Source organism: Telopea speciosissima, chromosome 11 (assembly GCF_018873765.1).
Source record: "Telopea speciosissima isolate NSW1024214 ecotype Mountain lineage chromosome 11, Tspe_v1, whole genome shotgun sequence".
In the NCBI taxonomy this organism is placed as follows: Eukaryota; Viridiplantae; Streptophyta; class Magnoliopsida; order Proteales; family Proteaceae; genus Telopea; species Telopea speciosissima.
Window position 1 is genome coordinate 44,498,463 of NC_057926.1, and position 26,133 is coordinate 44,524,595.

The 26,133-nt window shown below is 38.2% G+C and overlaps 1 protein-coding gene and 2 long non-coding RNA genes across 4 annotated transcripts; 1 reads left to right on the forward strand and 2 right to left on the reverse strand.

Moving 5' to 3' along the window:
- The first annotated feature begins 1,528 nt into the window (after window positions 1-1,528).
- On the forward strand, window positions 1,529-24,712 carry LOC122644679 (ADP-ribosylation factor GTPase-activating protein AGD5). 2 transcript variants are annotated; one of them, XM_043838071.1, is made up of 8 exons: window positions 1,529-1,679; window positions 4,210-4,268; window positions 8,964-9,054; window positions 9,350-9,404; window positions 9,807-9,897; window positions 9,993-10,188; window positions 20,167-20,359; window positions 24,384-24,712. In XM_043838071.1, exons 1-8 carry the CDS (start codon window positions 1,629-1,631, stop codon window positions 24,407-24,409), a joined length of 762 nt encoding a protein of 253 aa, XP_043694006.1. In that variant the 5' UTR covers window positions 1,529-1,628; the 3' UTR covers window positions 24,410-24,712. The 2 variants fall into 2 exon arrangements, with proteins under 2 accessions (XP_043694006.1, XP_043694007.1); XM_043838072.1 differs by lacking the exon at window positions 24,384-24,712 and adding an exon at window positions 22,648-22,839 and having other exon boundaries at window positions 1,533-1,679.
- On the reverse strand, window positions 5,591-6,679 carry LOC122644681. The gene is made up of 2 exons (XR_006330434.1): window positions 6,485-6,679; window positions 5,591-5,874 (listed from the first exon to the last, which is right to left on the reverse strand). It is a non-coding gene; the product is annotated as an uncharacterized LOC122644681 (long non-coding RNA).
- Window positions 10,857-15,173, reverse strand: LOC122644682. Its single transcript, XR_006330435.1, has 3 exons — window positions 15,129-15,173; window positions 11,858-11,860; window positions 10,857-10,981 (listed from the first exon to the last, which is right to left on the reverse strand). It is a non-coding gene; the product is annotated as an uncharacterized LOC122644682 (long non-coding RNA).
- Window positions 24,713-26,133: the final 1,421 nt, after the last annotated feature.

The window sequence follows — 26,133 nt, forward strand, 5'->3', positions numbered from 1 at the left end:
CCAAAAAATTTGAGAACTTTACTTTTTGATACTTTTGCCAGAAGCTAAATCTTACAATGTATTAAGTTGGCTCAACTGTACATGGCTCAGATTAATTTTTTGGGCTTAAATGGAAATGGGTATCTAACCCATCCGGTCCGATTCTAGCCATTCTGTAAGAGTTGGGATGTGAAATGTTTGTCTTGGACGTAGGTTGCAACCTAGGCTATAAATAAGAGGTCTCTCACCAGTTTTGAGAGGTCTCCAGCCATTCTAAGAGCTCCCAAAAGAGTCTTAGATGTTCTGAAAAAATCCTAGAGAGAGAGAGAGAAGTCCCAAGTTAAACTCCTCTAAACTTGAGCTTGGTCTACTCCAACCTTCTCAAACCCTTCATGGAAGTTGAATCTAGACAAGTCTTTCTTTTTATTTTGCTAGTTTCATTCATTTTCATTAACAATACGGTTAGATATCCTCTGTTAACTAAAGGTATGTCATTGTTGCCCAAAAATAATTTTCTTTCATTAGCCAACAGATTTCATACCTCCTGATAGCAATGAGCTTCCACATACGATATCCTACCAAGTGCGCTAGACACTTGTTCACTTTTTTTTTGGCCTGATCATCATATTATTTATCTTCAGCATGTGTTTGAGGTATAACTTTCATGTTTTAGATGCATATATGTCATTTTCACATGCGTAGTGGTGTTTTCATAATTTCTAACATGTTCCTACCATAGTCTAGGATCTAAGGGTTTTGCATATATTTGTTGTTACAATCAGTGTACTACCCATGCAAGGTAGCTGGATAAAGTTGAGTCCTTTCTATCCTTCTATTTTTAGTTTTACTTTCATTCATGATGTATATGACTTAGATTTATTTAGAATACCTATGGTTGAATTCTGGTTTAACATGATGGATTGAGATGCGTAACACCTTCCTCGTATCGCAACTTAACACAAACCTACCATTAAGTTAAATCAATTCATTGTAGAATCAGTAGTTTTCTTATATGCAATTATATGTGGGTTCTAGACCTCAATATAGTGTCGAGCTATTAAACACCCCCCTCCCACTATGATCCCAAATTTATTTCTATAAAGGTGTCATTAGATAATCCCATATATGATTATTAATTTTTTTTACAATAAATTCCGAAATATAATCATAATTTTCTATTCAAAATTTCAAATAAAGTAATTTAATCGAAAAATATCCTAAAAATCTGCAGTTATACCTTATCCAAAATCACACTTCTTGTCAACCTCGTGATCTCTTTTCGCAGTTGTCTAGAAGTCATTATGGGCTACTTGTTGCTTTTCTGCTCTGCTATTCTGAATCATGTCATCCTTCTTTAATGTTGCAATAATCTTGCATTGAAAGGTTTCTGGTTTTTGGTGAAATTGAAAGGTTACCGAGTCCGCCGATTCACCAATGAATCGTTTGTTTGCAATGGCGGGATTCCAGGAATCTTAAAACGGATTTCTTCACCGTGACGCGACAGGTATGAGGGGCCAACGTACAAATCGGTTTATTCTCTCTCTTTTGTTACGTCTCTCTCTTTCGGTGTCTGTCTTTTGCTTTCTTCGCTTCCTGGGATTCCGTAGGTACCCCTCTGTGGTGGAATTGAAAGCGAAGAAGGCAAAGACATGAATGAGAAGGCATCAATTTCTAAGGAGATCAATGCCAGACACACGAAGGTATTATCAAAATTCAAAATCTTCTCCCTTTCATTGATTTTGTTTGCAGTAAATCATAAAGTTTAAATTTTTGGGGACCCATTTGATTTCAATTTGGTTTCCTTCATTTTCATATATAAAGCTATCTTTCTTCCGGTGGGTTTCTCCTCTCCCTCCCCGTATCTTCCTGATCATGGATTCCTGGTTATTTGAGGTTGCAGAATCTAATTTTACCTCTGTTTAGCTTCGTGATTATAGTATGTTTCCATATTTTCTACCTTGATGGTGTGTGGTGCCATTTTTCTTTCTTTATTATTGAGAATTATCAGTATTTTCATGTCTTCTGATGGTGGGATAGAAATTCTTTTGACCCTGTAAAATGGGTTATCTTCCTTTTCCTGGATTTGAAACTATTACCTACAAAGTTAATGCCAACTCACTAAGTTAAAATGTGTCGGCATTGATATCAGTGCCTCGGTTTGGAACCTGTCTGCACCTTCTAGGTGGAACTGGCAATCAAGTTACAAGTACCTTCTAAAATAATGGATAAGGAATTCACTGATGAGGTCATAAAATAATCTGATACATATACCAAATTGTTGATTGTAACTCAAGTAGGGCACCATTAATTTACCCCTTTTGTAATAACCAACATGTCTTTGTTATGAATTGTGAATCATATAAAACATTAGTATGCAAAAGGTTGTATGCTGTGTTCATACATCAGCCTCAGCCATCGGATGGGCGACAGAGGGGATGTGTAATACCATTTCTCCTTCTCACTGGATGAAGGGCCAATCCTTTGACCACGTGCATACATGAACATGTACAAAACCACATCCAAATTAATGTCGGAAAAATCATATAAAACTTTATAAGCCGTACGAGGGCTTAGGGCATGTAATAATATATAATGCAAAGTTGACCAGGAAAATGAATCTTATTATTCCTCCCATCCTCAGAGCATTCAAGATGAGGTCCCGTGGTGTATGCTCTTCGCCGATGATATCGTTTTAGTGGACGAGACAAAAGCAGGGATTAACACTAAGTTAGAACTATGGAGATCAACCTTGGAAACAAGAGGTTTTAAGATTAGTAGAATGAAGATTGAGTATTTGATGTGTAACTTTAGTAACACTATGATGGATACTGACATGGTGCAAATTGAGGAAAGAGAGATACCGCAAAGTGGCTATTTTAGATATTTGGGGTCAATCATAAATAAAGAAGGCGACATAGAAGATGATGTCTCATAGAGAATTAAAGTGGGATGGTTGAAGTGGAGAGATGCTTCCGGAGTGTTGTGTGATCAACTTATTCCCTTGAAGTTTAAATGAAAGTTCTATAGGACGGTTGTTCGACCGGCTATGATGTATCGGGCAAGATGCCAAGATGTTGGGCAGTTAAGAAGTGTCATATTGAGAAGCTCTGTGTGGCAAAGATGAGGATGTTAAGATGGATTTGTGGAAAAACAAGAAAGGATAAAGTAAGAAATGATCGTATCAGAGTTGAATTGGGAGTTGCTCCGATCAATGACAAGCTCCGAGAGAGTTGTCTGAGGTGGTTTAGTCGTCTTCAACGGAGGCCTAGGGATGCCCCAGTAAGGAGGAGTGATATGATTCCGATTGAAGGAGCTAAAGGAGCGAAGGGCATGCCTAAAATGACCAGAGGAGAAGTTGTGAGATAGGATATGCATAGTGTAGGTCTCGTGCCATGTATGACTTGGATAGAGCCTATTGAAGGGCAAGGATCCATGTAGCAGACCCTATTTGGCTGAGATTATCCTGACTTGCTGGGCTCTGCCTCTTTCCTCTTTTACTTATCTTTTATTTTTCCGTTGTTCATTTGTCATTTTTTATTTTTCACTTCTCATCTCATTTCCCATTCTTCTCTGTCACTTCTCAGTTTTTACCTACTTTGTTTGATTGGATTCATGTAGCCGACCCCATTAAGTTGGGATAAGGCTGAGTTTGTTGTTTGTATTCTTTTTTATCATTTTTCAAGCAGGAAAAAAGTGTTTGCCACCCTGTGTAATATTATTTGAATTTGATAAATATGAATTTGTCATTTATCATCTACCTCATTCCACATAGGCTCTTAGTGGTCAAATTAATGGTAAACCTATTAGCAATACCGCATCACTTGACGGCAGTTATTGGTCAGGAACTTTAAGTATAAGCTTTTTTCCTGAGGCATAGATGCAGTCCTAAGGCATTGTTGCTTTCATAGTTGTCACGGCGTCTAGGCGAACCAAGGCGGTCAAGGGGATTAAGGCAAAACCAACAAGGCGCGCATCCAAAAAAATGCGCCTGAAAGCCTAGGCGTCGCCATGACAACTATGGTTGCTTTTCTTTCACTTCAAACCAGATGAGGCATTGGTGGAGTTTTTAGTTAAAAAATATTATCTATATTATGTATACCATGCTCTAGTCGTACTGCAGTTGAAATAAACTTGGAAATTAGTGGAGAAGAATGAGAATGCAAAATATGAAACTATAGTTGTTACTTTCATAGCTATCACTTCTCATGTTTTGGATTTGATTGTGTGCAGATATTGGAAGGTCTTCTTAGACTCCCTGAGAATAGGGAATGTGCAGATTGCAGGAGCAGGTATGCATCTTTAAATCCATTTCTGTTTGGACAGAGAGGAATCTCTATCATACATAACTATCATGTTATGTAGCGCAATATGGTAGCTCATTGTTTTCCTATTCATTTTCTTGATTTTTGACTTCAAATTTCAATTCTAACATCTAAATTCAGTGCCAATCTCTGCCCCTCGCTATAGAACAAGTTTTGGACTCGATAAAGATAAAGGAGGAGGGCAAGGAAACTGAACTGAGTTATTCCCTTAAATTCCATCTTATTTCCTGGAAACAGTGTTAAACAATGTCAAAATTTTGTTACTTGTAGTTAAAGTTGGGGAATAATGTTATAATTGTTTAGCAGCATTATTGGAAATATAGAAGGAAGTGGAAATAAATTGCTTGAGTGATACTTATGGTATTAAGATGGATGCTTATATTTAATTTTTGGTCACAAACCCTTTAAAGGCTTACCCTTTACCATCTTTACTGTTGCCTGCATGTGTGTTTGTGCAATGAGCTAACTTTGGAGTCTTACTTCTGTAATTTCCACATTTTTTCTTTTTCATTGTTCACACATTACAGGTTCCAAGCCCACAGTTTGGTTTTTGTTCTTTATTGGTTCTGAACTTATACAGAGGCATAAAGCTTCTTCTTCGAGTCTTCCTGATGGAAGCATAATATTTCTACTTCAACTATTCTTTTCTTTCCCCTCCCCCCTAGAATTATTTGTAAAAGTTTTAAATGTCAGAAACCAGTTTAATTTTGCTTTTTATTACTTTTTACTCACTTATTTTTATTGGAAATGTCGGAAGAACAGAAAGATGATAAGGAATCATCATCTTTCTTGTTAAACCTAAACAATTACTAACCTGCTTGTGATTTTGTATGCTTGACGTTAAATTGATTTCTACTAATGACCTTCCTAATGGTATCTCCCAGCCAAAAATCAAACTAATTGGACTCTACAATCTGTTACTAAGAGTAACTCCCAGTCAAATATGATCCTAGATGGATGATCCATCAACCTGCAAATTTTGGATTTTTTGGCAGATTTTGTGCCACAACACCAGAAGATGCTTTGAGTTGGATATCGTGTTAATGTGTTATTGAGATGCCTTCTGGTATAAGCTTTTAGATGGGACTGATCAATTTCCATTTTTTACTCCTCTACTTGTTTGCAATGGATGACATTGGTTGCTCAGAGGAGATCAGGTACATTGAGATACAGTAAAATACTACTAATACAACAAAGAGAGGGAAAAAGGACCTTGAGAGGATTTGGTAGCTACATCCTGAATAGACCTGGTTACATAATTGTCAAAGCGTCGCCTAGGTGACTAGGCTTTTTATGGGGACCTAGGCCTTCCACCGCCTTATTGTATTGAACACCTTGGTTTTTTTTTTTTAATTATATAAGATTAAATGCCTTTTCTAATGTTTTGATTGGGTTTGTGTAGAATGTGGTTTATATATAGTGTGATGCATGGGATCATGCCTTAGTATTAAAAAAGAAAAAAAAAGAAAAAAGGAAGAAAGAAAGAAAAAAAAGAAGAAAAAAAAAAAAGAAAGAAAGAAAGGGCAAAGAGGATTTCATCGTGGGACAAAGGAATCAAAGTCGGAACCCTTCTCTGTGTGATGCAGTTAAGATTGTCCAATTGGGTCAATCACTCAATTGGGCCTCATAAAACTTTATTTTGGCCCTTGGTTGGGTTCTATAGACCTTAGGCTTCTTATTTTTGGGTTTATTGATGTAATGAGCCTAATTTGTAAGCCTATAAAGTGGAGATAGTGTTAGTACATGGGATTAGTAGTTAAATTAAGTGTTTGAGCTTGATTAGGATACTTAATAGCTAGATACAATTCTGCTTTGATTTATTTACTTTATTGAGTGTATTAGAGTAATTAAGAGTCTTTTATGAGTCAACTTAGGAATTTAGAAGGTCTATATATATGTAATACATCCCCTATCAATTAGAGATGATTTGAGTAAAGAATATGAGTTTTTTTAAAGAGTTTTGGTTCTGTTGAGCAATGCATACGAGCTTGGTGTCCCAAATCTGATTTCTTCTGTTCTCTTCTTCTTTCTTCTTTCTCCCAAAAATATCGATCTCATCTCTCTTCCCTCCCCTTCCATCAATCTTATTTCTTCCTTGACAATGCAGTTGCTTCCTTTATCTCAGATTTGATTATTAGGCCTACTTGCATCTGAGATCCTTAATCTGGATTAGATTGCATTACTACTACTTGCTTCCTTGGTTAGTTGGTTATTTTACCTAAATTATTTGGCTTTAATATAATGGTGAAAATTTTAAACAGAGGGATAAGGAAGGAAAAGAGAAAATAGAGTACAGCTGGTGGGTGATATTTATCCAGTTGTCCCCACGTTTTCTTTTCCAACCGACAGTCTCAAGAATGTCTCCATGTGTCTTGTAACTCGTCTTCTCCTCTGCTCCACTACCCTTGTGATCCGTATGTGTTTTAACATAAACATTTATATAAATTCTCTGGGTGAACTTGTTTGTCCTTTTGTTCCAGACTTACAGTACACCAAAGGGGAGTTTAGGGTGGACAGTTGTGTCCATGAACCCTGCCACATGGTTTATGGCCCTTTGGGTTTGAGAAGTAGGAATGAAACTGTATCCATGTTTTAAATCGTTCATGCATCGGTTGTCGCCTAAGTGCTTAGGAAGGCCCTCCAGCGCCTTGAGTCGCCTAGGTGGATTGCTTGGTGGTTTCCAATGGATGATACAGGTGGATTCCTGTCGTCTGTCTTTCCTTCAAACTTCGTTCTTTGTTTCCTTCCATTCCCAGGTTAGTTTTCTCTACTTCCATAGTCGGCAGACCCCAATTTTTCACTACATCAGGTTACATTCTACTTGAGATATCTCCCTAATTCTGCTCAGATTTGCTTCAAATCCTGCACACTAGTTCCTGGTAGCCTGTTCTCTGAATTTCTGATTTGTTTTGCAAAGTTTGGATCGTTGAAATACTGGTTGTGCTACTGCTTATCTGCTTTCATGGTGGTAGTGGGAGTTGCCTGCGCACGCCATTCTGCTTCTTTGATTTCAGAGGTATTTTGCAGCTCATTCTTCTTTTAGAGGTCACTTGACCAGAAAATCAGAGACTTCTGATCTTTGTGTCTCAAGTTATAAAATTTCTTTACATCCGGCCATATTTCTCTGTTTTGGAGATCCTGGTTCTACTAGTCAGTTCTAGATTCCTTATTTTGGAACTGTATTTGCATTACTATGGGTTTTTTCCGTTGTGGAACCTCAGTGTGACTAATGTTGAACAGGTAATGAAACCAGCGGTTTAATTGGATTGAAACCTTAGTCAAACACATTTTTTGGGCTGTTGTAGGGAGGTTATAGGTCAGGAGTATTAATATATAATTATGAGAAAATGAGATAAAATTTTGCTAAGGTTCAGGCTATGGTCAGGTAGTAGCTAATTTGCATTAACTAGTGTTTTTGAACTGATAATAAAATTAAGGCTTCTAGGTGTATTTGGTTGTACTGAAATTGTAAGTTACCGCAGGTTATGGAAACAGTCAGATTAGGAATTAGAAAATAGAAAAGTACGTTTGATTGTTGAGATAAAATGAATCGAAGAAAAGGGAGTGACAATATCAAGGACTAAGAACCAGTGATCAATAACAAGAAGAAGAGAGAAGGACGAAGAGAAACCAAAACCGAGACTGCTAGAGACTTAGTATCATATCTAGCAGTCTCCCACCGGTCCCTTTATATAAGTCAAAGTAGTTACAAAAAAATAAGGAAAGATATTCCTTGTACAATAAGAAGATAAATGATAGGAGTAGAAACCTACTCTAACAAGGAAACAGGGAATCTAGCCTAATTAGGCAAGAAATAAAGTAAAAGAAACAAGGAAACAAAGCGAACTTGACTAAGCCACGATAGGGGACATTCCCCCTATCGTGGTACACATACTAGATCTTGTATCCACAGGGTAGAAAGGTTCCAGTCTCTATTCTTAACAGGGAGTCAAGGGTCGAGAAAAACGAAAGATGCAAAGAAGGTCATTGGAACCAGGGTTCCAATTAGGGTTGGTTTTTGGTTCAGATTAAAAAATGTTTAGGAATTGAAAAGGGAAATCTTTTAAAGAAAGGACAATCAGAGGGAATGGAAAAACAGAATAAAATCAAATAGATAGTGAGTAAAGAATGAGGAAACAGAAGAAGAATATGATTGAGGAGCATCTGAGAAGAATAAATGATGAGGCAAGGAAGGTCAAAAGAAAGAGGGAGAGTATTAGTGAACCAACAAACTACTACTGGTTCAGATGATCAGGGACTCAACAAAAAAAGAGTTATTACTCTGATATTTTCCAAAATCTGTCTTACAAATGGGATTATGATCATAACTAGAATTGGTACTCAATAGAGGAAAAGACTCAGATATCTTTAATTAGTTAAGAGATTACTTCTTCACTAGGACCACAATTATGATATAACGAAGACGAAGTTAACCCAAGCAAATGCTACCCAAACTAGAGTAATGCAATTAAAAAATAAACCAGATTCAAGACCAAATCCACTGTTCTTGGTTTAATTAATGGGTTATATTGGGTCAATGGACAATGTCTTCATCTCTTCCTCTGCATTCATGACCCTCTTACGTGTCTAAGTAATGGACTTTTTTAATCAAATCTTCTATATTTTTACAAAATTGTGTATTTCATATAATGTATATGTCAGGGGCCCTAGATGGGCGAGCGTTAACCTTGGAATCTTTATCTGCATACAATGTTCAGGGATACATCGGAGTCTTGGAGTGCACATATCAAAGGTAACATGTTTTATTTATTATGTTCCCTTCATTTTATCTCTTTCAAAAATCCAGTATGTTCCCTTTATATTATCTCTTTGGAGTAGTGGATGATACTTTCAGCAATCATATTCTCTTTAATCTTAAGAAATTGAATGGTGTTACTTCAGAATCTATATTATAATATTTCATGTGTAAATAGACAGATGGCTTTGTGATCCCCTTTCTATATAAGCATCATCGCAACCTTTAGATTTTTCAGTTACTTTTTTACTACTTTTGGTGATTGACCGAGCCTCTTGACTGTGCTCTACAGGTACGATCTGCTACATTGGACACATGGCTACCAGAGCAGGTTTCTTTTATGCAATGTGAGAAATCTTCCTTTGAAGAGGAGACCTAATCTTTGTGTTGATTACACTGTTAAAATAGCGAAAATCTCCAATAACATACTGATACCTGCACTGCATGCTCATGGAAGTGGTGTGATTGTAATTGGAGGAATGAATCCCTCCAAGCTATCACACTTTTTCATATAATGATAGCAAAATCAATGTATGGAGAAAGAGCTTTACAAGCTAATGGTTTCTCCATTATTGGAGTAGGAGATATCTTTCTTTGTCCAGTATGCTGTTGGTTGTCTCACTTAAGCTCTTCTTGACATGCTCCTGATTTCTTGTACAGTCAATTTTATCTGATAAAATGACTACTATTGAATTGGAAAGCTTCTCCATATCTGGATAACTTTGATTTTAACTTTTGCTGTTCTGTAGCCATGAATAATGAGAAGTCAAATAGTTATTGGGAAGCCAAACTGCCACCAAATTATGACAGAAGTGGGATTGAGAGCTTTATTCGTGCAAAGTATGTTGTACATTAAAATTCTTTATCAAACCTTGGTTTGAAGGTGGATGTATGGTTTGAACATCTGTAGATTCTAATCCTTTGGACTTTATCAGGTATGTGGAGAAAAGATGGGTTCCCAAAGATGCAAAACAGTTCACCTCAAAACCAAAGGAAAGCAGCTTCTCTTACAACCTGGGAATTGAACATAGAAGTAATGCTAGCAGTTCCAAGAACTTCACGGAATCTGCTCCCATTCCTATTAAGAATATTAATGTCAGACGAGCAGAGTCAGCAAATAGACGCCGTTGGGTAAAGTTCATTTATATGTTCTATAATCGCTCTTAATGTTCTGTCAAGTTGCTCTTTCATATTTTAGCACTCATTAGCCACACTTTGTGCGAAAATTCCCTTGTATAGATTTTTTAATGTGTTGAGAAATGTGCTGAATGCACATTTGGACATGGCCAGTCACACTGCCAAACAAGGCTTTGCGGCTCTGGTGTAAAAGCTGAATGATTGAAGTCTTTTCTAACACCAAATGCTCTTTTTTTATGCTTATTTCTGGTGCTAATTTCTTTTTAAATTTTCTTCTTCTTTCCCTCCTTCAACCTTCTTTCTGACATGTTTTATGATATATCCAAATATAATTATGCATGTTGTTCCCCTCAATCTATGTGTGTATATATGCTTGTTTTGCATTAGCTATGGAAACCAGATGCGGTGACAAGTAGACAAGGGTTCTCGCATCGTGTACAAGTGTGGGTAAAGAAGCTAATTCAAAAGCATAGTTTAGCATCTTGGAACATTGGATCTTTAACTGGTAAGAATCTAGAATTGATAGATGTTATGAGAAGAAGAAGGATTAACATAGCCTGTATTCAAGAAACTAGAAGGAAGGATAAAAAAGCTAAGGAGTTGGACAACTTTAAACTTTGGTAGTTTGGCATATGGGGAGATAAAAGTAATCGAAATGGAGAGGGCATAGTAGTAGATAGAGATTTAAAGAATGATGCGGTGGATGTTAAAAGATTCAGAGATAGAATTATATCCATAAAGCTTGTGTTGGAGAAAGAGGTTGTCAATATAATTAGTGCTTACGCACCTCAAGTAGGATTGGATGAAAGTTGATGCATAAGCCGAAACCATGATTAATTTGGCTGTTCTTTGATTTTTCGTTGGAGCCTTTTTATTTGTTTGTTCTTTTTAGCCTAGGGTTAAAACCGTCTTTTTCATGGTTTATCTTCTTAGTTCCCCTCCACGATTTTAGAGGGATTAGTATTTTATTTGTTTTCGTTGTTTACACTTATACTCCTATTTAGAGTATAAGTCTATTCTATGTTTTATAATTAGGATTCAGATTAGGAATCCCAACTCCTAATCTGATTAGGATTGCTTTAGATTGATTATTTGTAAGGCCTTTAGGCCCCCTTTATTATTATAAATAGTAGAATCGTGGGAGGCTCCCCACCTATTATGTTTGAAATTTTGTTTTCTTCTTGCTGCTGCCATGACTGCTGCTTTGCTTCTCTGTCTTGTGTGTCATATCAAGACCCCTTGTGAGTAATATCAAGGGCTAGGGCTGGAGTAATCCGGCGACTCCTTGCATCTTGCAGATCGGGAGGTTCGTCTTCTTCTTCCTTCAAGTTCTTCAAGGTTGCTGCTGCTGAAATTCTGCAATTCCAGTAAGAGTTACAATTTCCTGCAACTTTATCATCTCTTCTTCTTATTTCCATCTAACCTAATCGACTTCCCCAAACCCTAGCTTCATCTACATTCATCACAGCCCTATTCCCTCATCAGATTACACTCAAAACCTAACCACAGGTCCATCACAGTAACCCTCCCACTCGATCTCAGTTGCAGCCTCACCTATCCACTACAAACCCTAAATCCCTCCCTCAACATAAAACCCAGAAACCCTAAGATCTGCTTAGACCTAACCAGCCATCAAAACCCCACCAAAGTCCAGCCGAACCACCCCCTCCCTGCTAGGAAAACTCGACCTAAAGCCCAGCCCCTAAATCTGCTCCTAAACCCTAGTTTCAGCTTAGATCCTAAATCTGAAAACCCAAAACCCTAACCCTAATATTTCTGAATTTCTATTTCTTATTCAAACCTCATTAAAACCTATTCTAATAGACTCCTAAAATTCTGCAGACCATTACCCAATAAAACCCTAACTCAATCTCCCATTCCTAACCCTAATTTTGCCCTAGTTACCCTAAACTGCCCATTCGGCCAACCCTAAAACAGAACCTGGTCCTAAGTGAGATTTATTTCACCTAGGCTACATCAAATTGGTATCGAGACATGGCTGAACATGGCAGCCCTGCTATGGATCCCACACGACCACCCCAACTCTGATTCCCTTGCTGCAATCATGGCTATGCTGCAGAAGATCTCAGCAGACCAGCAAGTTCTTGGTGATCGAATGACAACAATAGAACAAAGGCAAGCTGTGCCTCTTGTAAGCAACCCTCTATATGTAGAGGAAGACAGATTCCAAGTTCATTCTGAAGTACATGGAACTCTCGGGAAGGGATGAATATCATAGAAGTCATCCCAGCACGTCACGGGACCACAGAGATCGTCTAGACATGACCGAGACTACAGGGATCGACGTAGGTATGACGAGAGATGACTACAGAGAAGACAGGGACAGAACCATCAAGCACCTCGAAGACCTAACTTTGAGGAATATTTGAGGTCCTACTTCACCTGGAGATGAAGCTACTAACCACGGTTCGATACACGTAAGGTCAAGCTAGAATTGAAAGAGTATGATGGGCATGGTGATCCACAAAAATTCTATGGACTGGCTTGCTGCCCTAGATGACTACTTTGATGTATGATTTGCCGAAGACCGAAAAGATGAGACTCGCACGCACTAAACTAATTGGTTCTCGCTCGAGAATGGTGGCGCAAGGCGAGCGGGACATGGAACGTGAAGGTAAAGCACCTACCAACCGGGAGGATATGAAGTATGATTTGAAAGAGAAGTACTTACCAAGACACTACACCGCTCGGATGCAAGATCAATTCAACTCCCTTCGTCAAGGAACATGATCGTATCCAGTACATGCAAAAGTTTGACTCTCTCTCATCTCGCACCGACACAATAGAAAGTGCTACTCGGATGTTGTCCCGATTCCGGTTGGGATTGAGATCGACATCCTCGGGGCTATTGGCGTTGTGGATGTTCGGACGTCAAGGATTGTTTTGAGAAGGCATTCAAGGTCAAGAATTATTGGTTGGGAATAGAGGATTTGATTCTTCCACCGAGGGTACTGTCAAAACTTTTTCAGCATTCAAGTCTACTACCACTAGTCACAATCGAATCGGAAATTCTACGCTGGTCCTACTCGATCAGGCTACTCACTGGTAGTTCTTCCCGTCCTCCACGTGCGATTATAAAGGTAAAGCTCCCATGGACAGCAATGAACCCCACAAGTGTTTCCATTGCAATGAACTTGGGCACTATGCCAAAGATTGCCCACAAAAGCATAGACTGTTAATGTGGCTGCCAAGGCAGAGGAAACCTCAAGAGCACGATGAGCATGGCATATATGCACTACCCCGATAGTGATGAAGACTTAGACCGTCACCTTGAAGATCTAGATGGTGGTGCTCAAGGTGTCCATACAATTGCTCCAGTTCTCATGGATGATGTGGTTGATTGTGACAAGGTAATTGGGAACATTTCACAGGAGACAGATCAAGCAAGTTGCTGTTCTTGAAGAGGTGGGGCTGAATGAGAAGGTTATAAATATTGAAGACCCTTTGGAGGTTGAACACATTGATTTTGTGATGCCCCCTTGGTTCTTGAAGAGAAGGCCCCACGACTTGAAGACCATATTCCCCCTGTTATAACTTCAAGACTCGCGAGGGAAGTGTTGAAGCCGCTGCCCACATGTTACTTCCTCCTCCTCATCACAAGGTTCGTGGACGAGTTTCTTCACACAAGCATGGTACGTGTACTCCCATTCGGAAGTCAACAAGCTCAGCCCCAAGTTGCCGGGCGTTGCATGGATTTCACCCATTCATCGGAGATGAATGTTTCTAAGTCGGGAGAGTTGATGCGGCGAAACCATGATTAATTTGGCTGTTCTTTGATTTTTCGTTGGAGCCTTTTTATTTGTTTGTTCTTTTTAGCCTAGGGTTAAAACCGTCTTTTTCATGGTTTATCTTCTTAGTTCCCCTCCACGATTTTAGAGGGATTAGTATTTTATTTGTTTTCGTTGTTTACACTTATACTCCTATTTAGAGTATAAGTCTATTCTATGTTTTATAATTAGGATTCAGATTAGGAATCCCAACTCCTAATCTGATTAGGATTGCTTTAGATTGATTATTTGTAAGGCCTTTAGGCCCCCTTTATTATTATAAATAGTAGAATCGTGGGAGGCTCCCCACCTAATATGTTTGAAATTTTGTTTCTTCTTCTTGCGCCGCCATGATCGCTGCTGCTTCTCGTCTTGTGTGTCATATCAAGACCCTTGTGAGTAATATCAAGGGCTAGGGCTGGAGTAATCCGGCGACTCCTTGCATCTTGCAGATCGGGAGGTTCGTCTTCTTCTTCCTTCAAGTTCTTCAAGGTTGCGCTGCTGAAATTCTGCAATTCCAGTAAGAGTTACAATTTCCTGCAACTTTATCATCTCTTCTTCTTATTTCCATCTAACCTAATCGACTTCCCCAAACCCTAGCTTCATCTACATTCATCACAGCCCTATTCCCTCATCAGATTACACTCAAAACCTAACCACAGGTCCATCACAAGAACCCTCCCACTCGATCTCGTTGCAGCCTCACCTATCCACTACAAACCCTAAATCCCTCCCTCAACATAAAACCCAGAAACCCTAAGATCTGCTTAGACCTAACCAGCCATCAAAACCCCACCAAAGTCCAGCCGAACCACCCCTCCCTGCTAGGAAAACTCGACCTAAAGCCCAGCCCCTAAATCTGCTCCTAAACCCTAGTTTCAGCTTAGATCCTAAATCTGAAAACCCAAAACCCTAACCCTAATATTTCTGAATTTCTATTTCTTATTCAAACCTCATTAAAACCTATTCTAATAGACTCCTAAAATTCTGCAGACCATTACCCAATAAAACCCTAACTCAATCTCCCATTCCTAACCCTAATTTTGCCCTAGTTACCCTAAACTGCCCATTCGGCCAACCCTAAAACAGAACCTGGTCCTAAGTGAGATTTATTTCACCTAGGCTACATCAAAAGTAGTAAGTTACAATTTTGGGAACACATGGATGGATTAGTGCAAGGTGTTAGTCAAGGAGAAAAGATTATTACAAGGGGTGAACTAAATGGATATGTTGGGAAAAATTGTATAGGCTATGAAGGTGTACATGGAGGATATGGTTTTGGAAAGAGGTATGAGGAGGGGGTCTCAGTTTTAGATTTTTCCGTGGCGTATGATTTATCCATTGTAAACACTTCGAAAAAGAGAGAGGAGCATTTAGTTACTTTCAAAAGTGGGCATTATAGACTTATGCTAACCAAATAGATTTCTTCATAACTTGACGGTCCGATAGATTGTTATGAGAAGAACTAGAGAAGAGGAAAGAGGGATTTAAGAGAATGTATTGGCTTGTCAGAGTGACAGAGGCCTTCTTTTATTTATAGTGAAAATAGAGGAGTACAAATACGATATGCTAGCTATGGCTGACTAGTATGTCTTATCTACTCATACAGATACAACGAACCTAGATAGGTTACATAATAAACTTTATCTTCAACACTCCCCCTCAAGTTGGTGCATATATGTCTCTCATGACCAACTTGGAAATAGATAGAATGACTTAACTGGTAAGCCTGTAGTGAATACACTTGCCAATTGATTTTCAGTAGTAATAAATGGGATGCATATCATACCCTCTTCAATTTTCTCCTTAATGAAGTGTCGATTAATTCAACGTGTTTGGTCCTATCATGCTGAACTGGATTATGAGCTATACTAATTGTAGCTTTGTTGTCACAGTAAAGCCTCATAGGTCCCTCAGGTGCCATTCTTAGATCATTGAGAAGCATCTTTAGCCAAATGAGTTCACATACCCCTTGTGCTATTGCCCTGTATTCAGCCTCTGCACTAGATTTGGAAACTACTGATTGTTTTTTGCTTAACCATGTAACCAGAATTCCTCCAAGAAAGGTATAGTAACCTGAAGTGGAGCGACAATCATCAATAGAGCATACCTAGTCAGCATCAGTAAAGGATTCCAGCTTCAGACTTCCATTGTTTGAAAACAAGATACATTTTCCTGGAGCCGACTTTAAATATCTTAGAATCTTGTAAACTGCTTCAAGGTGAACAGTCTTCGGGTCATGTAGGAAACGACTAACAACGCCTATAACATAGGCAATATCTGACCTGGTATGAGAAAGGTAGGTTAGTCTCCCTACAAGACGTTGATATCTCTATTTATCTACAGAATCACCTCCTGTGTTGCTAAGTTGGTTATTAACTTCAATAGGGGATTCAACAGGTTTGCAACCAAGCATCCTTGTTTCTTCAAGAAGATCTAGGACGTTCTTTCTTTGGGAAATGAAGATCCTTTTGCTGGATCACGCTACTTTAATCCCTAGTATTTAAGTTGTCCGAAGTCCTTAGTCTCAAATTCAGCTGCCAACTAAGTCTTTAAAGAGAGATTTCTACTTCATCATCATTGGTGATCACTATATTATTTACATAGACAATAAGTTTTGTGACCTTGCTATCCTTGTGTTTGACAAACAAGGTATGGTCAGCATAGCTTTGCTTGAAATCAAACTTCTGAATAGCTTTCTGAAGCCTGCCAAACCAGGCACGCTGTCACGGTCGTAGACCTTTCTAAGCAACCGCGCCAGCACTTGGCACTCACGCTAGCACTAAGTCAACCTTTCCACAACTCTATAAAGGGACTTGGGAAGAGAACTTAGAGAATACAAGAGAGTTTGAATGAATGAACTTGAATTGAACTTAGAAAACTTGAGTACAAAGCTTGATAACTCACTTGCTTGGTTGGTTGTTGGGTTGTTGGATGGTCAGGTGGTTGGATGGTGCATTGGCCAAATGAGACCACCTCTATTTATAGGCAACCAAGAACCCAAAGAATGTCTAAGATCTTTACATGTGTCATCTATCCAATGGCTAGGAAATTTCTAGCCTAAGAGACTAGAACCTTCCCACCTCCTTTGTAGAGGGTTCTAGCTACTTAGAGTACTCTAGAATTCTCTTCATTCCTTAGCTATTTACAAGGCTTCTCTAGAAGCTTCTCTAGAAACTTCCTTGATCATCCTTGCTTCTAGAGGTTCTAGAACATATCTAGACTCCCTTCTAATGTAGAGAGTTCCAGGCCATGGACTTGGTCTTAGCCCAAGTTCCAAGTCCATGGGCTTGCAAGTTAGGCCCGTGGGCCTTTGTTGGGCGGGCTGTGAGGTGACTGTTTCAGGCTATAGAGTGATTTCTTGAGTCTGCATACTTTGCCAGCTGTAGCTAATGATTCAAAACTGAGAGGGATGTCCATGTAAACTTCTTCTTCGAGATCACCATTAAGGCATTATTTACGTCTAGTTGATGAAGATTCCATCTAAGATTTGTAACCCATGATAATAGAGTTTGAATAGAATTCATTTTGCAATAGGGACAAAAGTATCCTGGTAATCGATGCCATACGTCTGAGTGAATCCCTTAGCTACCAATCTTGCCTTATATCGTCCAATGATCCCATCTGCATTTTGTTTCACATTGAACACCCTGTTGCATCCTACTGGTTTCTTTCCTTTAGAACAAGGAACAAGCTCCTAAGTATGATTTCTCTTCAAGGCCTGCATTTCCTCTATGAGATAGCTTCTTTCCAACCCTATGGATAGATACAGAGGATAATGAAGAAACAAAAGCCCGATAGGAAGGAGACAATGAATTGTGGGGAACAAAATTAGAAATGGTGTGTTGGGTACAAGATCTAATTCCCTTTCCAACAACAATGGAAGATCATCATTAGATGGAGAGGAAGGATCATTACCTATTGTGTGCTCAGGAGCTAGTTTAGTAGGCACAGGAGGACATGGTAAGGTAAGGACAACTTTCTCTTGGCGTTGATAATAAGTAATTAGATCCTTTCCATTAGCCATAGTGTTTTCCTATATATTCTCCCCCTGAAGATGGACAATATCAATGACAAAAGGGTTTGAAGAACTTTCACTTGGAAGAATCTCTTCCCCAAGATTATGCTCCCCCTGACAAAGGTTCATCTTAACGAAAGGTAACATCCATCGTGGCAAAGAGCTTAGGAGAAGGAGGGTGATAGCATTAGTACCCCATTTTGGGAAGTGGAGTACTCAAGAAAAATACACCGAAAGGCACAAGGGTCCAACTAAGAATGAGTTGGAGAGGAATTTTGGGCGAAGCAAACAACCAAAGACACGAGAAAGTGAGAGGTAAGGGAAGGGTCAGGAAGCTGACTTATTGGTGTTTTTGAAGTCAAGAACGGTAGAGGGAACCCAGTTGATGAGAAAGGTAACGGTAAGAACTGCATCACCCCAATAAAATATCGGAACATTGGTAAGGTAAACATGATAGACCAGGCAACTTCGAGGAGGTGCCGATTCTTCCATTCAGGAATGCCATTTTGTTTAGGAGTCTGCACCATATTATGGAAGGATTGGAAATAAGAGAAGGCTTCGGATTTTGTTTGAAGGGGATAGACCCAAGTTAAGTGAGTACAATTGTCAATAGAAGTAATAAACCACCAGTATCTAGCCCGAGCAACAGTGCGAGAAGGACCCCACAAGTCATAATTGATGATAGTAAAAGGAATACTACTTTTATTATCACTTGATGAATAAGAAGAATGTGTCTGTTTAGCAAGTTCTCACACATCACAAATAAAACGTCCCGGAGGCAAGTGCTTTATGAAAATAGGAAACAAACAATTCAAAATAGGAAAAGATGGATGCCCTAGACGGTGGTGCCATTGATGTAACTGATGAAGGTGAATATCAGCCCGAAGAGTGTGAGCGGAGACTGGAGGAGATATAGCAGGTAGTTTTGGGTTCAGGTAATAGAGTCCATCTCTCACCCTACCATATCCAATCGTTGCCCCCGTCACCAGATGATGAAAAACAAAATGAGTGGAATAGAATTGAACACAACAATTAAGATCAATAGTAAGGTGATAAATGGAAAGTAAATTGGCACGTAGGTTAGCGACATGGAGAACAAATGATAATGGGATGGTAGGAGAACAACCTTTACCAGAAATAGCAGATTGAGAACCATTGGCAATTCGGACCTTGTCCTTACCCGAACAGGGGATATAGGTACGAAACATGTTTGAAGAACTAGTCATGTGGTCAGAGGCTCCTAAATCCAAGAGCCAAGGACTTGCACTGTTTCGACAAGATTTCGGTACCGAGACAACCGAGATTTTGGCAAGATTTCGGTACTGTTTGTACCATCTCACTGAAATGACACAAACCCATATATAAAAAGACCATATCTCACGAGTTTATTTCGAAATTTCAATTTCACTTTGTCTGTTTTGTGGGTTTCGACTTGGAGAAAGAGGAAAAGCCTGGAATATTAATTTTTTTGTTGCCACATCACCACTCAATATTACTGAGATACACTACTGGGGGTTGCCACATCACTACAAAGAGTTCAATTGCTGCTTACTGGGGAAGATTTGGCTACATTCAACTACTTGAAGACTAAGGTGTCTATGACATATGTATTGTTCACTGTACTTGGGTGTCTATGTAATAGCATTGTTCAATGTACTTTGTTGTTTCTACTTTAAGTCTTAACTATTTCTAAAATAATTATTCAATATTATGTGTCTTCATCCATTATTGCATAATTTACTTGTTTTACTTGCCAATTATGTCTCATAGCACTCAAACAATGTGTAGAATAAACAATATTAGCAGTTACTGCCAACCAAGGGTGCAAATTCAAAGCACCAAATTGGGTGTTTTTTTTTTTTTTTTTTTTTTTACAATTTGAAGATTTAAACATGTTTATTAAACCTAAAACAAGCTTCCCCTAAAGTTTCGGAGCCAACAATGGCCATTTGCCCACGGAATCATCAAAACAAAATGAATAAAAAATGCAATGTTTCGCCGAGATTTCGGTTGTCCCGACCTGCTTGAGACACCGAATCGAGACGAGTTTTTGAACTATGATTAGAAAAATTTTCATGTATATGCTATATTAAAGGTTCTCAAATCTGATTTCTTGGCTATTGTTTGTCATATAATTCATCATCTAACCTGTTTGACTTCTGGCAGGGTTCTGTTGAATTGCGTGAGAAGGTGACTCCCTTGCCTCCTCCAAAAGGGCTGCCACAAGTGATAGAACGCAAATTTGGAATACCTACTGGAAAGGAAAAAGTTTCTGCTGATCTCGTCAATGCACTCTGTTTGGATGCTGTAAAAGAGAATAGTTCCAGTGCTTCTCCTTTTGGCTGGCAAACATTTGAGTGTAAGTAATTAGTAATATATTCTTGCACGTCAATGTTGTGAATGAGATCCATAGATATACATACCTAAAAGACTTCCAAAATTAACCATTGATTTGGCTGAGGTTTTTCTTTGTTTGCTCAATTGGGGAAAGTTTGGTCATGTCAACTACAGACCTATATGGATTTTCAAATCTCTTCCATTGTTTATCCTATTCCTAGCTGATATGGTTGATTTCCTCATCATCTCACCGAGAATATTATTTCTAATTAATTTTGAGAACTGATGATCCACAACTACTGTACTATTCTAAATGTTGGAACAAAATCTGTAGCTTTAGAAATATTTATATTTTCCCGAGCTGAGCCAGTAAAATTAATTCCCACCATCTTGTAAATAGGAGCAAAGATTTCAGTTTGAGAATCACCAAATTCCACATCTCAAATCAAAGTGATCACATGGAGTCAACAAGGTCAATACTACTGGACATTTCATGTTCCCACCCACTTAAGAGTAGTCAGAGTAGTTTCTACAAAAGGCAGTAGTTTAGATCCTTAAGGAACGTTTATTTTAAACAGTACCATTGGACAAGTTTTTGGCCTTTCCAACCATCTTCCCTGTCCATGTTGGATACATGTTTTCTCCATGGCACTAAACCATATACATCCATGTGTATACCCACGTTGTGGATAGGATATAACCTACTCTGTTCACATCTAAACAAGAAGCAGTTTAGCTGTCTGACAGAAGGTTATAGATAGGATTTCTAGGAATTTTACGCTGCTCTGGTATGTATAAATGTTCAGCTGCTGTACCCTGCTTATTGATGATCTAAATTGGTGCATGGGGCTTATGCATTGCAGTATGAAGTGCGTGTATTGAACTTTTTCTATTGTGAAAGCTATTGATGTGGTTCAGGGTTCTAAAAGGCATTCCAGAAGCAAACAAGTGCTTGAAGCCTAGAAGCCCACTTAGAAACCAGGATCGATATGAAATCGATGGGATCAGAATATGGAAGACGAGATTTTCAGCATCTTGCAAAATAATGATCAGATGGGTCTGAACTTTGGGTTGAGTACCCTACTTGATAGACCTATCAATAGCTATAAGAATACTGAAAATCAAATATCAGAAAACGGATGAAACACTACTTATATTTCAAGCAAAGATCAAGAACCAAGAAAATATAACAGCAGATTATGATCAGATCTAATAAACTGATCTTGAATTACTCAAATAACTCTCAGATGATCATATTTACAGTTCAGAAGCAATGCTCAGCAAAGATGTATGCAGAAAACCAGTTGGCAATAAAAAGTAATATGGAAGAAATACAATATATCAAGGACTATATGATACAAAGAAGAAGATTATAGGAGGAGAAGAATAGGACAGATCACACCTGAAAGAAAAGAGTAACCAGAAGTAGAGCTCACAGCTGGAACTTTCACCAGTCTCACACGCATGCACAAGCACAGCACACCAGTACCCAATGAAAACTCAAATTTCTTAGGGCGTACCCAACGCACGAGGCTCCCACCACTGCGGGGTCTGGGGAGAGCCATAATGTACGCAGCCTTACCCCCCACTTTCACAGAGAGGCTATTTCCAAACTCAAATTTCTCTATCTAAATAAAAAAAAAACTAATTGACTTGGGGGGGGGGGGGGGAGTTGCATTACATCATGTATATGGCCTCTTAAAAACTCTAAAATAAACTCTTAAAAGAACTCTTTCTAGTGTCTAAACTGAACATAACTTTTAAACTCAAAATAGGAATCTTTCCGATTCTCCCCATCCTAATCTAACTCAAAGACTCATTTAATGACTGAAACTAAAACTCTTGACCAGTTTCTATCAACAGAAATTACAATAATAACCTTAATCAGTCACTATTGACCAGACTACCCATGCCTCTATCACCAGCTATTTTTGGGCCATGCTTAGGCTTGGGCCTCCACATTTGATCATATCAATCAAGCCATTGGAAGGCTTTAGCTGCAGCATCGGTTATTCAAGCGCCACTTCGGTTATTGTGTCTATTTGGATGTTTGCTTGGTTGGTGATTGTTAATGCTGTGCTTACTTTGGGTAATTTGAAGAAGAGGGGTTTCCAGTTTTCACGGCACAATGCAGGCCTACGGCCTTCTTCGATTGATGAAACTTACTTAGCACTAAGTGTTGTAACAGGTTGTTTGTTTTTTCAACAAGCTTGCCTTTATCACAAACATGCTGAATAGATTTTATCTGTTTATTTGTTGGTACCTCTCATTGCTTCTTGCAGAGTAACACTTTTATGCCTCTTTCACCAGAATCAATCTCCTTTGATGGGCTTTTCAGTGTCATTTAGGGGACAGTTATTATCTTCTACTGCAAAGGAATCATTAGCTGAATGTGAGTGGTTTCTTCATGGCTCTTGGGAGTAATAAATGCAATGATCACTTCCAGGACCTTGAAGGATGGACCAAGAGATGGTTTATAATGCCTTCAAGACAAGAAATCAGGTCCCCTTTCTTTCACACACACACACACAAAAAAAAGAACTTTTTTTTTCTTTATTGTTTGTAATCTGAATTCCATTCTTTTCTGGGTGATACACCTGCACAATTATTGCTTTGATGTCATTTGTCAAGCATCTGATGTCTAGTCTACATAAGCTATGAAGATTTTGATGTGCATTTGTTGGCTTATGGGCTAGTGATGCAGGAGCAATTCCTTGAACCAGCCCAAACTCGTTGGGGGACCCATATGAAGGCTTAGGTTTTTGGGTTTAGTAGGATATATTAGTTTCCTTATTTATTTAGATTTTTAAATACTAGTTTGTTACCACACAAGATTCAGATTGGAATGAATTGATTTGTTTGGTTGAAACCTCGTGGTTTTGATTGCTCTTCTCCTTGTCCTTACTTTTCCCGCCGAATTTCTGAAATGCACCAACTCCTACCTTTGTTCCAGCAACACCTGCATCAAGCCATATTGATAAGCGATGCTTCTCTATCCTCTCCTTTTCAACCTAGGTTTAGGTCAAAGGAAGCCTCCTTTGAGCGAACTAATCTCTGTAATTTCAGCCCCAAATCTCATTCTTACCCCTATTGTCCTAACCTGTAAATCAAACCTGAGTGCTGTTTACCGCCAAAGATAGTTTCAGATCTCTGGAACTCTTGCTGGGTTTGCTGTTTAGGGAGACCAGTTATCCTTAATAGAGCAGTGTGCTGCTATTCTCCATCCCAATTTCCAGGTTGATCTGAGGTCATGCGAGAGAGTTCTCTCCATCTAAACAAGGTTCTGTTTTACCAACTCTCTTCTTTCGAAAGGAAGAAGACGATACATCCCCCCCCCCCCACTCTTCTCTTCTCGATTTTCTATCTATTAAATATATCCCCTCCTTTCCCAAAGTACCCCTCTTTTTTACTATAATTCTGTTTTGTCCCATACCTTATAATTTCTTTCGACATTGTCCCCGTGCAAAAATACCAAAAAAAGAAAAAGAACTCCACATTGCTCAAACATAACACAGACCATTTGGATAAACTACTCTGAATGGGTCTGGATAGGAAAATTTTTCCCATTTATTTACAATGTTACATCACTGTCTTTTTTTATTTTTTGTAATTAAACATTGATTTTTCTTATTGACACAACTTTCATATTAAATAAAATAAAAAATTCCTAAAGCTTTTAAAGAAAAAGCACCAAAATTTCATTGAATCTTTCAATTCCTCATACCAAAACTGTGTAATATTCCATTTTGTTTTCAAACTATATTTCATTCCAGATAAAATATTTGAGAATTTAATTTGGACGAAATTTTGGTTTCTATTGCAAACATAGATATTCTGAAATTTTCAATCGATATAAAACCTTGCTTGATTGTGAATGCAGCAGGTACATAGGGGGAGGAATGTCTGGGGGTTTATTTTTGTACCTCTTTCTAACAGAAACTTCTCATCCTCAGTTTGTTTTAACTTCATGAATATTTTTCGGTGCTACTAAATTTTCCTGCTATTTTTAATCTGAGACCCTTCTAACATGCATTCTTTCCTTACAGCAGTACAATGCAGGAATATCTTGTGACATTCTATTAGATGGACCACTTCTTTGCCAGTGTCTAGAGCTCCAGCAACCCTTTCTTCACACCTTTTTTATCTAGCACAGTTGTATGATATCTCATTCTAAAATGACAATTCTTTGTCAAGCCACTTTCAGAGACTGAATGAACATGAGTTCTTCTTAGTATCTACAGTTGCAATTTAGTTGAGACTGAGATCAGGCGGTTATGAAACCCACATTTTTTAATCTAAAAATTGGTAAATGAATATTCATTTTGTCTCAACCGATTTATTATTTGCTGATTTAATTACTTAGCTCTACTCTTAAGTCTCTCATTAATGTTTTCTAATTTGGCTTTAGTTTTTGTTTCCGTTATTGATCTGGGGGCCTTTCTTAAAATACATTAAGCATGCCAGTGGGTTGCTTTGTTCAGGCATCCTGACTGCCAATATGATGATTCCTCCCTACATGATTATTTTGAAGAGCACCAGCAAATCTTACAGGAAAATTTTGTGAACAGTGATCCAAATGTTAGACCAAGTAAATAGAATCATTATATTATGATAGTTTTTTAATGTGAATGTTTATGAGAGCTTGTCAAATGGGATGCTCTCACATTTTATGGAAAATATAGACCAAACAATTTTATTTTATCCTTCCTGAGGTACTTAGAGAGCATATTATTTGTTGAATCCCTTGTAACACATGTTCATTTACTATTCTCAATGCTTCATTACGTTTTTTACTGATTGTTAAACCAAAGCTGGATTCATGACCATTAGCCATCATACATAATGGAACAGTATTACGTATATGTATTTGGGTAGTTAAAATTACATTAAATCTTGATCTATATCTACTTCTTGCATGCTTGGCATGAGTTTGGAAACAGATTATTGAACTATGAGACAGTTTTCCCTTTATCTAATGTTGTCTTAGCTGAAATACTAGTTATTGAATGGTCAGACAATGTCTTTCTGGTAGTTTAACCAGCGATTTTCTTGAAAATTGTAAATGTACTGTTTAGAGGTCTTGGATCTGAGTCTTGTAAAACATATATATATTGTGAACTTGAACTGTGTACTTTACTCTCAGTGAACCATCTGATGTATGTGTGTGTGACAGAAATGCAGTGGTGGGATGATATATATGAATGTTTCCACTAGGAAATATTAGACAATGGAAAGATAAAGGTCAATTGGAGAGGACCAATTGACATCTAAAGTTTGAATCCTTAGGCTCCCTATAATGATAAATACAAATCTATAGGGCTCAATCCTTAAAGAGCCATGCTATGCTAATATATATATATTTTAAAATGGTTAGGTCTTGACCATGATGCTCTTTTCCACTTAGTTATTTTTTAGCTTTACACAGACATGGTTAATTCAAGTGCTTAAAATAGTCCCAATGATAACAGTTCAGCTGCTATAAAGCATATATATGTTTTCTTTGATTAGATTCTTCCCTTTTTATTTTAACCCATTAGAAGCTATTGGAAGAATAGATTATGCAAACTCTTTTTATTCAGATTATATCTATTTTCAACTTCATCTTTGGAAGTTGGAACGTAGTGGTCTACATTCCATATTATTCAGTCCTTGTCAAGCCACTGTTTATGAGAGATCAGCAGAAAACCCTCAGTAAAGGATCTAAACTACTGTTTGCAGGCCTATGTTGTGGGATTTAGTGTGGTCACCTTCATCAGTTAGGCATTCCAACATGTTTCAATTGTTCTAAACATATAG

What these genes read in the sequence shown, in the direction of transcription:
- LOC122644679 (XM_043838071.1), top strand. Translation starts at nt 1,629, where the DNA reads ATGAATGAGAAGGCATCAATTTCTAAGGAGATCAATGCCAGACACACG. An exon ending in TGTGCAGATTGCAGGAGCAG is followed by an intron (nt 4,269 to 8,963) that starts GTATGCATCTTT and finishes TGTATATGTCAG; the next exon opens with GGGCCCTAGATGGGCGAGCG. An exon ending in GAGAGCTTTATTCGTGCAAA is followed by an intron (nt 9,898 to 9,992) that starts GTATGTTGTACA and finishes GGACTTTATCAG; the next exon opens with GTATGTGGAGAAAAGATGGG.